This window comes from Canis lupus, chromosome 21 (assembly GCF_003254725.2).
Source record: "Canis lupus dingo isolate Sandy chromosome 21, ASM325472v2, whole genome shotgun sequence".
NCBI lineage: Eukaryota > Metazoa > Chordata > Mammalia > Carnivora > Canidae > Canis > Canis lupus.
The window spans coordinates 26,717,533-26,733,559 of NC_064263.1; the positions used below are offsets into that span (position 1 = coordinate 26,717,533).

The 16,027-nt window shown below is 42.3% G+C and overlaps 1 protein-coding gene across 5 annotated transcripts in view; it reads left to right on the forward strand.

Annotated features, from left to right (window-relative positions):
* Window positions 1-16,027, forward strand: part of STIM1 (stromal interaction molecule 1) — a 198,696-nt gene that overhangs the window by 97,940 nt on the left and 84,729 nt on the right. For 4 of the 5 annotated variants that reach the window (XM_025459202.3, XM_035704012.2, XM_025459201.3 and 1 more), the window contains exon 2: window positions 10,860-10,990. In XM_025459202.3, the coding sequence (XP_025314987.1) occupies window positions 10,860-10,990 (131 nt within the window). Of the gene's footprint in view, window positions 1-10,706; window positions 10,747-10,859; window positions 10,991-16,027 lie in introns of those variants that run through there. The other variant, XM_025459203.2, reaches the window with a different exon arrangement.

Consider the following 16,027-nt stretch of genomic DNA (forward strand, 5'->3'; position numbering starts at 1 on the left):
GGACTTTCATATGCTAAAGAAGACTCTCAAGATGCTAGAGGCCTGGCTATTGTCAAGTTAAGATAGTTTTTCCTTCTAATAAGGCATTAATGTTAAGGTAGTTGGGAGTTTCCTGGAGGAATGTCTTACTCTGCCTGCCTCAAGTATTTGTCAGTGGGCTGCAGTTTATAAGGACGTTTTATGTTTTTACATCCCTTTCTACCTTTGTTTCCCTCATCACTGTGGAGGGGAGAGTGATGTTAGGGCTCCAGGAAATTGAGTATGGACTTCTGAAACGTAGGCTATTGATGAGAATGCTTTTTCCTTGTAAATCACTAAGACGTTTGCCAACTGTTGGAGACTCTTCCTGCAGGAGTGTGATCTATGTCAGTTAACCATTTGTTTTCCCTTCTCTTGGTTTTAGGGCAACCAGGAGTGTCTGAGGAATGTCACACATATCCCACCTTGGGGGGAGAATTGCAGGGTGTCAGCTTGCCTTCTGTTCTTTCATCGTATACCACATCTTCTTTATCCACTCACCAATTGGTGGACATTTGGGCTTTTTCCATAGTTTGGCTATTATTTATAATGCTGCTATAAACATTGGGGTGCGTGTACCCCTTCAAATCTGTATTTTTGCATCCTTTGGGTAAACAGGAATTCTAGGTTATTCTCAACCCTGGGTTGCACATTAGCATCACCAGGTATAAGAGAGTATATGAAACAGCTGGCCTGGTGCTTCATACTGGTGCTTACTGGTTAGAGTATAAAATGGTACAACTACTTTGGAAAACAGCTTGGCACTTAAAAAGTTATACATACCCCTGTCATATAATCTAGAAGTTCCACTCCTACTGGAACTCAGGATGAAAAACTCATTTTCACTCAAGAAAAATGGGAACATATGTCCACACAAAGACTAGTACACCAATGTTCATAGCACTTTATTTGTTTTTATAAATGTCAAGAAAAGGCAGAACTCATCAATGGTGATGCAAGTCAGAAGAGCAGTTACTACTGTGGGGTGAGTGAGATAGTGGTCATGGTAGTATTGATTAGAAAGTGACAAGAGAGAGGAAGTCTTCCTAGAGTGTTGGGTATGTTTTATTTCTTGATTTTGGTGGTACTTACTTAGATATACACATATGTAAAATGTAGTTGGTCTATATGTTTATTTATACACTTTGCTGTATGTTTATGTCTCAAAGCAAAACAAGAAAACAAAACCCCCATAAACCAAACCCATGCCTAGGTCCCATCCATAGAGATTGGTTTGGGATGGGGCTTGAGCATCAGCAACATAGGTGCTTTCTAAGTGGGTCTAATATGCAGCCCAAGTTGAGAACCAACATGCTGTATATGGAAAGGACAGAAAAAACTTGGGACATCAAAGAATGATTGCACAAAACTAAGGGAGTTGTTGGACATGAGACCGGAAAGGTGGCAGGTGACAAATCATTCTGGACCTTGCCGGCCACTTTAAGAAATTTGAACTTCGTCTTAAGAGTAATGAAAAGCTTTTGAAGGGTTTTAAGTAGGGAGATGACTTGGACAGATAATCAGCTGGTATGTACTAGTGCTGCCTATGGTTAGCATTCCTGCGGATTGCTTGTTAAGTATTCAGAATATCTCCCCTGTGAGGAGAAGATTTGGAATAGCTGAGGGGTCTTGAACTAGGACTGGTGTTAGTTTATTTTATTTTTTATTTTTTATTTTTTGAAGATTTTATTCATGAGAGACACACACAGAGAGAGAGAGGCAGAGACACAGGCAGAGGGAGAAGCAGGCTCAGAGAGAGAGAGAGAGAGAGAGAGAGGCAGAGACACAGGCAGAGGGAGAAGCAGGCTGACATGGGACTCAATCCAGGGTCTCCAGGACCACACCCTGGGCTGAAGGTGGCGCTAAACTGCTGAGCCACCTGGGGTGCCCCAAGACTGGTGCTAGTTTAGAAGTGGGGAGTGAGGGAGAGTGAGCTGTCAAGGTTTTTGACACAAGCAATTGGAGAAGTAGGAAGTTTGGGGGGGAACTAATGAGTTTAGATTTAGGTATTATGCATTCATGTTCCTGGGATCCCTGGGTGGCGCAGCGGTTTGGCGCCTGCCTTTGGCCCGGGGCGCGATCCTGGAGACCCGGGATCGAATCCCACGTCGGGCTCCCGGTGCATGGAGCCTGCTTCTCCCTCTGCCTGTGTCTCTGCCTCTCTCTCTCTCTGTGACTATCATAAATAAATAAAAATTTACAAAAAAAAAAAAAAAAAAAAAAATATGCATTCATGTTCCTGTCAGACATCCTTGTGGAGATACTTAGTAGGTAGTTGGCTTCTGTGGGTTTCTGAGGATCACAAGTGAAACTTGAAGCAGAAACATCATTTTGCTTTTTGGGGAGACTTGGCAATAACCAGTAATTTCTTTAAATGGTAATCAAGGCTGTGAGGAGAGGTCAGATTCCTTTAGGAGAGAGAGTAGTAGGAGAAGAAGAGAGCCTTGGACTGAAGGCAGATTCTTTAAACCTTCAACATTTAAAAGGAGGAGAAACTTGCTTTTCGCACATTCAGGAAAACAAAGATTTGTTCATTAATTTAACAGATCTATATTGAATACATACTGTGTGTCAGGCACTGACTGAGTCCCTGGGGATACTACAGGGAACAAAAAGTTCTTGCTCTCGTGAGCCTTACCTCCAGTGGAGGGGGATGGGCAATAAACAAATCAACAAATAGGTGTATCCTGGATGAGATGGTAGTAGGTGCTATGAAAACATGAAAAAATATGATCTCTGCCCTCACATATCCTCAAATAACCATGGTTGTAGGAAGTAAGGCCAAAAGAGCGTCAAAGACAGGAATGCTGGTAGAACTCAGAGATACATCTCATTATGTTGCATATTGAAGCTCTATACATAGTCAAGGCTGCAAAATTTTTATTTTTCACTGAGGGCTTTCTTTAACTATATTTCATTTGAATTAAAAAAATTGTTACTGAAAAAACAAAAACAAGAACAAAACCCCCCAAGATTGTTACTGGAGTATTCAGATCACAGGTTAGAGTGAAGATAGAGGTATCTTGCATTATAATAAGCATATATAATATTTTTGTAAAGTATGCTAGTAAGAATTGTAAAATCTTTTACTCACCACACACATCGTGGGCTATGATTTTTTCTTTTTAGAGCAGTTATAGGTTTACACCAAAATTCAAAGGGAGGTACAGAAAAATCTCCCACGTATTCTCTGCCTCCACACATGCATAGCCAACCCCATTACCAATGTTACTTACCGGAAGTACATTTTTTTTTTTTTTTTTTACCAGAGGTACATTTTTTACATTTTACATGTAAGGATGAGCTTATGTGGGTACATCATAATCATCCAAAGTTCATAGTTTCTCTTAGGGTTCATTCTTGATGTTGTATGGGTTATTTTTTGATGTGTTCTCCATGAGGGAGACATGGGGAAGTCTTTTGTGTCAGTACTGCTTGGGTAGCTGAAACCAGTGCCAACTTTGTCCATAAGGAAAGCTCTTCAGAATTCCTGCCCCCTGCTGAAAAGAGCTGGGCCTCTTCTTAGATATGAGGACATGATGCTCTTACAGGGGCAAAAGCACCCCTCAGGAGGCTGGATTTTACTCAGTTCTTCTTCTATGGCTAGGCCTACTATGTGCCATATTCTGAGGGGGACCTTTCTTGCCAAAACCAGTTCCCCTTCTCATTCTTTACATTTTTTACGTAGAGGGTACTTTCTCTCTTCTCACCTCACCAAACCAGACTCCCTGCCCCAGTCTCATTTTAGGTATTATGCTGTTTTATCTCTGGAATGCCATGGTCCTTGGTTGAATCTGAGTCTTCCCAGGGCTGGTGCTCTCAGTCTTAATAGTTTTTGAACCCTTTCTAAGGGTAAGGATAGATTCTAATCCCATCAATAGTTATTGCAGAGCTTCCTGGTCTTGCCTGGGGGGTGGAAGGTGAAGCAGAGAAAGTATTCACAACAGATGATGGCAAAATTTACCAATTTCGAGATTCCCCTCAGGTGCCAGCCAGGTGGTAAGGAACAATCTGACTATGTCTTTCTCTGTCCCTTATCTATACATTCTTCCTTGACTGCTGTTTCTCTCACTTCTTTCCCTTCGGGCTTGTGTCTCACACTAGACAATCATTGTCAGACTTGACTGCAGTGGCTCTGTTTTGCATGCCTATGGGTACATGCTCTCAGGAGGATGAATTACTGTTTAGTGATGAGAAATTGGCTGGAAGAGAAGACGCATCAGGTGATGGTAGATACTGGTAGGGGGAATTGGTTGTTTGTACTCAGGAATTCTCTTGTCTTTGGGGGAGTTATGGTTTATTATGAATCCATATATGTATGCATGCATTCATTCAGCCAGCATTCACTGATTTCCCACTTGACAGGATGGATGTTAGTGATGGTGCCATACTAGGCCCTGGGGGAAAGAGTGAGTCAACCTAGTCCTTGCCCTTTTCTGGATGTGGCATGCGAACAACTCAGAGCATGAGAATTAATATAACAGAATTATGTATAAAGTGCTTTGGAGCATGGAACAGTAAATGCTTAGCTCTGCTTGGAGAAAGAGAGGAGACTTGGACATGAGGGAAAGACTTTGTGGTTTTGCCTGCCAGTGATTAATAAAGTGTGGTCTGCAGACCATTGAGGGGTCACCAAGATCTTTTCAGGGTCCAAACGGTCAAAGACATTTTATTTATTCTATACTTTTTTAAAAAATATTTTATTTATTTATTTATGAGAGACACAGAGAGAGGGGCAGATTCATAGGCAGAGGGAGAGGTAGGCTCCTGAAAGAAGCCCAATGCGGGACTTGTAACCAGGACCCCAGGATCACGACCTGAGCCAAAAGCAGATGCTCAACCACTGAGCCATTCAGGTGCCCTGGTCAAAGACATTTTAATAACAATAACGCTAAGATATTATTTGCTATCCCCCCCCTCACTGTTTCTATATTTGTAGTAAGGGCACAAAAGTGATTAGGTAAAACTGCTAGTATGTTAACAGGAGTTAAAACGAGGTCACATAACTGTGCCAGTAGGCATTATAGTCCTCATCTCACCTCAGTGCACTCTGTTTAAAACAAAAAAAAAATTTAAATTTAGAATTAAAAATGTATTAATTCTATTAAATTGCATCCCACGAATACCCGTCTCTTTAGTATTCTATGTGATGAAACAGGAAGTATGCATAAAACACTTTTGCTGCAGGTAGAAGTTTGATGTTTATTTCAAGCAAGAGTGTGCCATCGAGTTGCAAGTTGAACTACCTCCTTTTTCAGGGCCCACTGTTTTTTTAAAAAGACTTATTTATTTATTCATGAGAGACATAGAGAGAGAGAGAGAGAGAGGCAGAGACACAGGCAGAAGGAGAAGCAGGCCCCACTCAGGGAGTCCAATGTGGGATCCGATCCCATGACTCCAAGATCATGCCCTGGGCGAAGGGCAGGTGCTAAACCGCTGAGCCACTAGGGATCCCATGGGAACACTATTTTTATTTGAAAGAATAACTGACTGTAGTTACTCAGACTAAATATTTGGCAGATATTTTCTTGAAAGTGAATGAGGTGAGTCTGCTACTGAGGGAAAAACCACTGGTAGTATTGTTGCCAATGATAGAATTCTCACTTTTATTTAAAACTTAGAATGGAGAACTTGTATCTGCCACTAGGAGCTAGACGGCTTCCCCAATATAAAGATTTTCTGATGGAGGCACCTTGGTGCTCAATTGATTAAGCACCCAACTCTTGTTCTCAGTTCAGGCCTTCATCTCAGGGTCATGAATTTGAGCCCTGTGTTGAGCTCCATGCGTGGCATGCAGCCTACTTTAAAAAAAGGGTGTGTGTGTGCCTGGGTGGCTCAGTAGGTTGGGTGTTTGATTTGGTTTCCCCTCAGCTCATGATCTCAGGGTCATGAGATCAAGCTCCACATCAGGCTCCCTGATCACTTAGCACAAAGCCTGCTTGAGATTTTCTTCCTCTGCCCCTCCCCCTGCTCGAGCTCTCTTTCATTCTCTCTCAAATAAATAAATAATACAAGTTTTCTGATGAAATTAGTGATGATACTAATAGCTGTGATTATTTTGGTATTGTATAGATGAAATGGGTCAAATTTGGAAGCTTTGCCTAACTCATTGAATCGCTAGCTTTCGTGTGACCAGTGAGTGCATCATGTTACAAAATCACATCTGCATAAAGGATTATTAAAAGTGGCAAGACAGACTAATGGATTTTTTTTTTAAGGTTTTATTTATTTTTTCATAAGAGACACAGAGAGATAGGCAGAGACATAGGCAGAGGGAGAAGCAGGCTCTCCAGAGGGAACCTGATGCGGGACTTGATCAGGACCCTGGGATCATGACCTGAGCCAAAGGCAGATGCTCAACCACTGATCCACTCAGGAGCCCCGAGACCAATAGATTTTGATGTAATAGAGTTCAAAAAGTTCATCCATATAGTTTCAAATTTCACATTGCAACTAATCTTTAATAAACCTACCACTTCTTGAGTTTTGATGTAATATTAGAGAAGAATATTTACAGTTATCTGAAAGGTTGTTAAAATACTCCTGTCTTGGGATGCTTGGGTGGCTCAGTGGTTGAGCATCTGCCTTTGGCTCGGGTCGTGATCCTGGAGCCCTGGGATCGAATCCCACGTCAGGCTCCCTGCATGGAACCTGCTTCTCCCTCTGCCTGTCTCTGCCTCTCCCTCTCTGTGTCTCTCATGAATAAATAAATAAAATCTTTAAAAAAAATACTCCTGTCTTTTCCAACTCCATATCTGTTTTGATCTTGGATCAAAACAATACATTGAATGTGGAAATAGATATATAAGACTACAGCCATCTTGCATTAAGCCAGATGTTAAACAGATTTTCAAAAATATGAAACAAGCCTTCTCAGAAAACAATTATTATTCATTAAAAAAATCTTATTTATATTAGTGTATAGGAGATTTATTGGTCTAAAATGAATTAACTGCTAACTATTAGAATTTGTATTTTAATTTCTAATATGGTAAATGTCAGTTTAGGATTTTCAATTTTTAAGTGTATAACGGGGCCCTGAGACCAAACAATTTAAAAATGTGGTCCTGTACTATTCTTTTTCCTTAGAATTCTCTTTTTTGCCTAGAGAAATCCTACACATAGTTGTTAGTTGGTATTTAATTATTCATTCAAAAAAAACATTTATTAATTGTCTATCAAGAATCTGGCTTTTGCTTGGGGCTGGGAACATGGTCCCAAACTCTTCTGGAAATCATAGTCTGATGAAAGGCAGAGAACTGCAACACAGTGTGATAAATGTTATCAGTGATAGACACATAAATGTTGTGGGAATATAGGCTCTTGTCATAATCACTTGGCAGCTCATCTAGAACATCTGCTGATTGATTTGATTGGAATGTAAATCCTATATTTGATTCTTCATAGTCTGATGGGGAGAGTGGCTGGTTAGCAGAGGATGAGAACTGTTCATTTGCTGCTCTAGGAGGAAAGGAGGAAACTACAAATGTATTGGTTGTCACCTTTATGCATGCCCTATGCTAGGTGTTTGAACAAATGTGGTCTTAATTTTTGCAAAACCCGTGTAAGCAGATATAATTTTCCTCATTTTGCAAATGAGATATTGGAAGTTCAGAGAAGTTAAACAACTTTTCCAATATCATATAGTAGTAATTGATGGAGCTGGGATTTTGACACATGTGTTCTGACTCCCAAGTCTAGGGCTCTGTGTTGATAAATGGTTGGATCTTCTAAGGTACTTCCAGATGGGTCTGAGAAACCTTGCCAGATTGGAATGTCTAAGAGAAGTTAGAAAGTTCTCAGGAAGGAGAGAGAGAGAGCATAGGAAATGCTTGGTAGAAGGAGTCATTTGTGAATTTTGGCTAACATGGTTTTTTGGGACAGGGTTCTATGACCTTATGGGACATCAAGATTTTATACTCCTTTAGACTCAATCCCTTTAATCCTTCTCTATGTCAGATGGTGCCAGCAGCAAAGGTCACCTGTGTGTCTGATCAGGTTACAAACCAGAGCCTAGTGTTTGAAGGCCAAACTTCTTGAACCTGCTATAGGCTTTCGGGAAAGAGACTAGCTGACCTTAGGCCAGTGGTGCCCAGCCTGGAGACCCCTCATCCCTAGAGCTCAGTAAACTATATGAGCATTTAAAAAATGCCTATTAGAAGTTGTGCTTTGGGGCACCTGGCTGTCCTCAGTTGGAAGAGCATTAGATTCTTGATCTTGGAGTTGTAAATTGGAGCCCCGTGTGGGTATAGAGATTACTTAAATAAATAAAACTTAAAAAAAAGAAAGAAGCTGTGCTTTACTTATGATAAACCTCTGTGTGAATACAGGCTAATGAAAAGATTGGATTTCTTTGCTTTGGGTCAAAAATCTGTCAACCTAATGTAGTTCAGGTGTGCTACCTATGGTTTTCTGAAACAGGGGTCATTATGGCCCAGGGATTAAGTTCAGCTCACCACCTGTTTTTGTGAATAAAGGTTTGTTGGAACACAGCTAGGCTTGTTCACACTTACGTTTTGTCTTTGGCTGCTTTTGTGCTCTATGATAGAGTTAAGTAGTTGTAACAGGGGATATATGGCTTATAAATCCTAAATTGTTTACTGTCTGGCCTTTCACAGAAAAAGTTCACTGACCCTTAGGGTAATCCTGATTCTATCATGGTACTTAGCACACAGTGTTTTAATCACCTCTCTCCCCACTTTTATAACTAAACTCCTTGACAGCAGGGATGAGATCTGACTCATCTTTTTATGTCCAATGCTGATTACAGAGCTTGACATATAAAGAGCACTCAATAAATGTTTTTTTTTTTAAAGATTTTATTTATTTATTCAAGAATGACAGAGAGAGGCAGAGACAGGAGAAACAGGCTCCATGCAAGGAGCCTGATATGGGGCTCAATCCTGGGACTGCGGGATCATGCCCTGAGCCGAAGGCAGACACCCAACTACTGAGCCACCCAGGCATCCCCCAGGAAATGTTGTTTAAATGGACACATCATGTACTGATCAAAAATCTCCGATAGTTAAAATTTTTTTCTTATTCCAATAGGCCATTATATGTGCCTTTGATTAACATAAAAACAGGAGTAAGGGAAGGAAAAGTATGATGTTGGTTATGCTAATCCCAGTGCTGTGTGCTTCCATCTATGAACCAGTCATTACTGACTGCATTTTTTTTTTTTTTGATAGTTCATGGATAGGAGTACATGAATGAAACAATCATGGCCAGAGCTCTGGGTGAGGAAGTTGAGAAACAATGCCTTAATCTTTGGCTACATTCTAGTCTTTCCCTCACTAACCACCACTGCTTCCCCCCCACCCTCTACTCTCCACCCCAACTTGGCAGGATACATATAGAAGAATGTATGGTTATAGGGAGATACTTCTTTGGCAGGTATACTATTTATCTTACTTTTTGTCTTCTATAAAGCGATTTCTTCAGTGTGCTTCTTACCATCTGTGACTTCCAGGAGATGAAACCAACTTAAAGCAATTTGGTCGCCTTGGCATAAAGGCAGTGAGATGAGGTGCTGGCCTGGGAGTCAGTAGACCTGGGCTCTTGCTGTGGCTCATCAGCTTTCTTTGACTTTGAGCCCATCAGTTAACATCTGTGAGTTACATCTGGGACATTTTACACACTCAACATTTATATTCCTCTCTCTTTTTGAAAAGGATTTGAGCAACTAGCAAGTGATGGAGAGGTAACTTGTCCTGTCCTGTCACTGTCTGACTAGCAGACAGGTTAATGATTAAAAAGATTGGAGTGTTTTAGGTCTTCGAACAGTGCCTTCTAGGAGGCTTCACAGAGGCAGTCTTTTTACCCCGTCCTTGCTTTCTCTTCTGTGACAGCTTCTTCCTTGGGAGTGATCTGAGGTGTTTTTGCTGGAGGGAAGTTATCAAGATCAGGGGCAAAGGGAAAGAGCAATTTTAAAATCTAAGAATTGGGAGACATACTAAGAACTTTACTTAACAATGTCTCTTTCAGATAGTGAGCTCAAGGCCTGGAGAAGGGAAGTGACCTCCCTATAGTCACGTGGTAGAGCTAAGATGAAGTGCCGGGCTCTTTCTGCTGTGTGCCTAGTGTTTGCCAGGGTTCTAAGGGAGGATCAGGTGGCCTCGCTCTTGTGCTGCATATAGTGCTAAATGACTGTGTTGGTGGTGGAGGAAGCTGCCCTGCACATACCTTCCAAGCTGTTGCACCTGATGTGCTCAGGACCACAGGTGTCTGTAGATACTGCTGACTATAACTGTCCGTGGGCAGGCACAATATGTGAAGGATTTCTGCACTTAGCCTGTGGCTGGCACTGTGCTATTACCAGTGATGACAAAGTGAATGAAAAGGAAAACTGCATATTATCTTGGCATTGCAATGAGTGGGCTGTGTTCCTATTTCTAGAAAGACTGTATTTATGTACGTTTGTTTGTTGACTGACTAAAAATGATATTTCATTTGAATATGTATTTCTTTGCTTACTAGTAAGGCTAAACTTTCTTCCCTGTGTCCGTTGGCTATTTGTATTTTCTCTCATTTACATTTTTATTCTTGTGAGTTACCTAATCACGTTCTTTGTCTAGATCCCAGTCTGTTCCTAGTCTTCTGCTTGATGTCCCTGCCAGGAAACTATTAGGATAATAAAGCATTGTCTCTAAACAGGGGAGCTCAGCACATCCCTGGGGAGAGAGATGAAGACTGGATGAAACATGTTTCTCCCCATACAAATAGCCAGTTACGTGATGACATGAGGATTTAGTTGCTGAAAGCTAAGGACACTGAGACAGGTGGGTGGTAGGGGCCGGTGGCGGCCCACAGTAATGTTGTCTCTTGCTTTTCCTATACAGAGTTTTGCCGGATTGACAAGCCCCTGTGCCACAGTGAGGATGAGAAGCTCAGCTTTGATGCAGTCCGCAGCATTCACAAGCTGATGGATGATGATGCCAATGGTGATGTGGATGTGGAAGAAAGTGATGAGGTGAGCTCTCTCACCCTGCCGTGGCTCTCTCCTCTTCCTGTGTGGACAGTCCCTGAAAGCTGTCTAGACACTCTTGCCCGTGGAGAGATGTTCTTGATGTTGGCTTGTTCTCTAGGAATTCTTCCCTATCAAGGGAGGTGATTCTCAGCAGAACAGCCCTGTAGGACCCAGCCTGTCCGAGTGCAGACCTGATGTGTCTATGCCTAGACTGGCTCCCATCTGCCTACTGGCTAGAAGCACAATGCTGACTGAGCTGTGTTCTTTGAGAGGGAGAGGGAGCCCCAAGGTTGGTCTCTCCTGTTGCCCCAAATCCTTATTGCAATCTTGCTGCAGTTGGAGGGCATCGGTCTCTACTTACTATGTGCTCAGCCCCTTGTTGGCATGTAGGAGAGAAGTCAAGATGATCATTTTCTTGCCCTCTGGGAGTTTATACTCTCTGGGGAAGAAGAAACACATGTTCCTAGAAAGATCATTCTGAATTCCAGGCCACAGTTGCTGGGAGCCGATTGAGTGGTCCAGATAGTAGGAGCGAGAGGAATCTCTAGATGGAAAAAACTCTGCTCTGTTATTGTTTCACCTTTTGGCACTACTACCGTTCTAATTCCACAGAACCCAGAGTACAAAGTCATCGTGTGTGAAAAGATTGAAAGGTTTCAGTTGATTTAAAGCTCACCATGTGCCAGCAGTTTGATGAAGCTGCCAAGTTTTGTCAAATCTTTAATAGTGATATGGTGTATGTCATGAGGGAGAGGTAAGCCCAGTTTCTTCGTCCTTCTTGCCAGCCCACCTATTAAGTTTTGAGTTCAGTTTTGGATCTCACGTTGTCAGAAGTGTCTGGAACAGTGAGAGCCTATATAGAAGGAGTGACACGAATGATGAAGAGTATGGAAACTATGAAATGGAGACAGATGTTCACTAGAATTCAGTATTTATAGGTGTCTAATATGTATGTGCCAGGCACTATTGTAGACATGGGGATGTGGCAGTAAAGATGGCACACATGTCTCATATCATTTACATATCCTGTCCTCACTTACAGTCTAGTGAAGAAAAGATTAGCCTGGAAAATAAAAGATTTGGGTAATAAAATTTCTGTCTTCAAATACATTAGGAGTGGAGGAATCTGAATTAAATAATGACAGTGCAGGTGATGAAGACCACAGCACTAGCTAGCATTTATTGAATTCTTATTCTGTGCCAGGCATAGCTCTTTTGCAGCCTTTCTTAACAGCCTTTTGAAGTTGGTATTATTATCAAGGACTGGAGCCTTGGAAAGGCTTGTTCAAGGACACACTGGATGTGTGTGCAGATCTGGTTTCAAAGCTCATGCTATTAGGTACTGGTGTATTGTTTCTCTTATTCTAAGGGCAGAACCAGGAGCAATGTGGCAAGAGTGAAATATGGACATATTATTTTAGAATAAAGAATCATCTAACAGCACCATCTGGTCATAGAAGAGGCTTCCTGGGTAGATAAGTAGTGAACTCCCCGTCACTAGAATATAGCACTCCACTGATTGGTTAGCAGAAGGGATCCAGGTATCAGGTTAAATTAGATAATGTCTAAGGAATTTATAAGAGGAGAAAAATAGATTTCCTGGAGCAAAAGTAGACATTTGAGTAGAGTGGAAGGAGTGGGCCAGCCTGAGTGGTAAGTAGGGAGCGAGCGTGAGCACAGATGTGGAGGTAGTAAAAACGTGGTGAGGGGTTTGGTTGGATAGACTGGCTGTGGTGGAAGACTGCAGGACAAAAACCTGGAAAGGAGTGGGGACCCAGGCAACCCAACTGAGAGACGTCTGCTTGCTGAACCTGGCAATTGTAGATCCCTGAGTAAGGGCAACCACCACAATGAAGGTATCTGAACTTTTGGTTGCATCTAGAAGTGGTACTGGCCCTCAACGGACCCCAATTTTATTTGTCTGTGCTGATAAGAGAACCAAGTTCCTGGAGGCACATGAGGTGTGGAGGTTTCCTAATCTCTCTCTAGAGGCCTGGCCATGGCACTGAGGATGGATGGCACACCAGTGAAGAAGGTGATATGATCCAAGATCCACACATTCCTGGATATCTTTGTCATCCGCTCCTCCTTCTTTTTTCACTTTTGCTGATTGCTTTGTCAATGAGGGGAGGAAGAAAATGTTCTTTTTAGAGGAATGTTACCACAACAAAAAAGCTCATCAGCACAAACTGTTCTAAAATAACACAAAAGCTGTCACCCTGCTCCTCTCTGTGCCAGTGGGGAGCTGTTCTTTTTCAGCATAGTTTCTGCCTTGCCTTGGCTTCAGCTGTTCTCCCTATAATCTCAGGCCCCTGGTGGTGAGAGGGGCCTGCCAGTTCGAGTTTTCATGATAAGTCACAAGCAACTGTCTTCGAAAGAGAAAGTAACAGTAGCCGAATTGTGTGCTTAAGTCAGCCTAAACATATATGACAACCTTGGAGTTCAGGTTTGAACTAGAGCTCTGGTGGATACCTCAGAGCTTAGAATATTGGCTAATAGACCCTGAGATCTCAGAGATGAAAACATGAAGGACCCAAGCTTTTTACAACCACTTAGAAAGCATTGCTGGTTCCCCAAGGATCTTATTAGCCCAAGTCTGAAGGGACACTTTAGAAGGCCTCATTATTCAGCCTCCTATCAGTAAGTTTTTCAGATAGCTAAACTATAACCTCAGTTCTAGATCTTTTAACATTTTAGCCATTTTTGAAGTAAGTCTTTATTTTCACAGATTATTTTGAACAGAGTGTTGACTTTATTTGGATCATTCAAAGCATGTCTTCAGGGCCTCTTCTTACACGATTACCCAGTACCTAGATTTTATATCCATTGTTGTGTTTTCTTAGAATTTCCCTGTCTCTTCTTTGATTCATCCCCATTTCTAATTGCTGTCTTTACTCTGTTATGAGCTCTGGAATTAGACTTATGGCAAACTGAGAGTCAGAAGGCATTTTTTTTTTAAAGTTTTTATTCATTTGACAGAGAGAGAGAGAGAGAGATTGAGCACAAGCAGGGGGAGCAGCAGGCAGAAGGAGAGGGAGAAGCAGACTCCCCACTGAGCCAGGAGCCCGATGCAGGGCTCAATCCCAGGACCCCAGGATCGTGACCTGAGCCAAAGGCAGACGCTTTAACCAGTTAAGCCACCCAGGTGCCCCTCAGCAGACATTTTATAGACAATACATGATCATTGGCATGTGTGGCAGCCAGTAGCCTGCTCAAGTACCATCTTTGCCTGTATCTGTCCAAATTAGCAGAGCCTGTAGATGGCCTTTCAAATGAACGAGTTGGCCCTACTGGTGACAGTGCCCTTCCCGCAAGGGTGGGAGGGAGTCTGACCAGCACAACAGTGTGGAAATTCAGATCTGTGTTCTACTGAGACCTCTGATGGGAAAACTGCCCGTGGGCAAAGGATTTGCTGCAGTGGGATGGTCCTGTCAGGTGATCTGGACAGTCTGAGGTAGATAGAGGCTGTCTGAAACCACTGTCCCTCCAACTGGCCCTGACACTTTGAGGGCAGTGTTATTATTTTCTTCTCTGGAGCCTACACGGGATATCAAGGGCATTTATCCAATTGTTATTCAATTAAATTGTTGAACTGTTATTCAATTAAGCAAATTTTTATGAGCACTTATTATGTATGTGTCAGGCATCATTCTAGTGCTATGGATTCTATAGCAAACAAAACAGATAAGATTTCAGCTTTTCCAGAGCTTGCATTCTAGTGGTGTGTATGTCACAGGCGATTGAATGATGAGTACAATTCTGAAATTAGGAAGAACTGTGATAATAGTAGTTCAGTGACTTCCCCTTTAGTTTTCTTAGGTAAAATGGTGGCAAATGATTCCTAACCTTACAGGGTTATTATCATAATTTTTTTTAAAGATTTTATTTATTCATGAGAGACACAGAGAGAGGTAGAGACACAGGCAGAGGGAGCAGCAGGCTCCCTGTGGGGGAGCCCAATGTGAGATTTGATCCCAGGACCCTGGGATCACGCCCTGAGCCAAGGACAGATGCTCACCCACTGAGTTACCCAGGCGCCCCTATTGTCAGAATTCAATGAGAAAAGTACTGTTAAAAGTTTCCAGCACAGGGGTATCTGGGTGGCTCAGTTGGTTAGGCATCCAACTCTTGATTTTTGGCTTAAGTCATGATCTCAGTCTCCTGGGATTGAGCCCCGTATTGGGCTCCATGCTCAGTGGGGAGTCTGCTTGAGATTCTCTTCCTCTTCCCCTGTTCCTCTCTCAACTTCCATGCTCACTCTCTCTCTAAAATAAAAATAAGGGATCCCTGGGTGGTGCAGCGGTTTGGCGCCTGCCTTTGGCCCAGGGCGCGATACTGGAGACCTGGGATCGAATCCCACATCGGGCTCCCGGTGCATGGAGCCTGCTTCTCCCTCTGCCTGTGTCTCTGCCTCTCTCTCTCTCACTGTGTGCCTATCATAAATAAATAAAAAAAAATTAAAATAAAATAAAATAAAATAAAAATAAATACATCTTAAAAAAAAAGGTTCTGGCACAAAGAACTCCCAAAACTCAACAACAGAAACCAAACAACTTGGGATGTCTGGGTGGCTCAGTGGTTGAGCATCTCCCTTCGGCTCAGGGCGTGATCCTGAGATCCTGGGATTCGGTCCCATATTGGGCTCCCTGCAGGGAGCCTGCTTCTCCTTCTGCCTGTGTCTCTGTGTCTCATGAATAAATAAATAAAATCTCTCTCTCTTTTTTTTTTTTTTTTAAAGAAAGCAACTGGGGGTCCCTGGGTGGCTCAGTGGTTTAGTGCCTGCCTTCGGCCCAGGGCATGATCCTGGAGTCCTGGGATCGAGTCCCTCATCGGGCTCCCTGCGTGGAGCCTGCTTCTCCTTCTGCCTGTGTCTCTGCCTCTCATGAATAAATAAATAAAATCTTAAAAAAAAAAAAAAAAGAAAGAAACCAAACAACTCAATAAAGAATGAGAAAATATTTGAACAGACACTTCATCAAAGAAGTTATATGGATGACAAAGAAACATGAGAAGATGCCCAATATCACTAGCTGTTAGGAA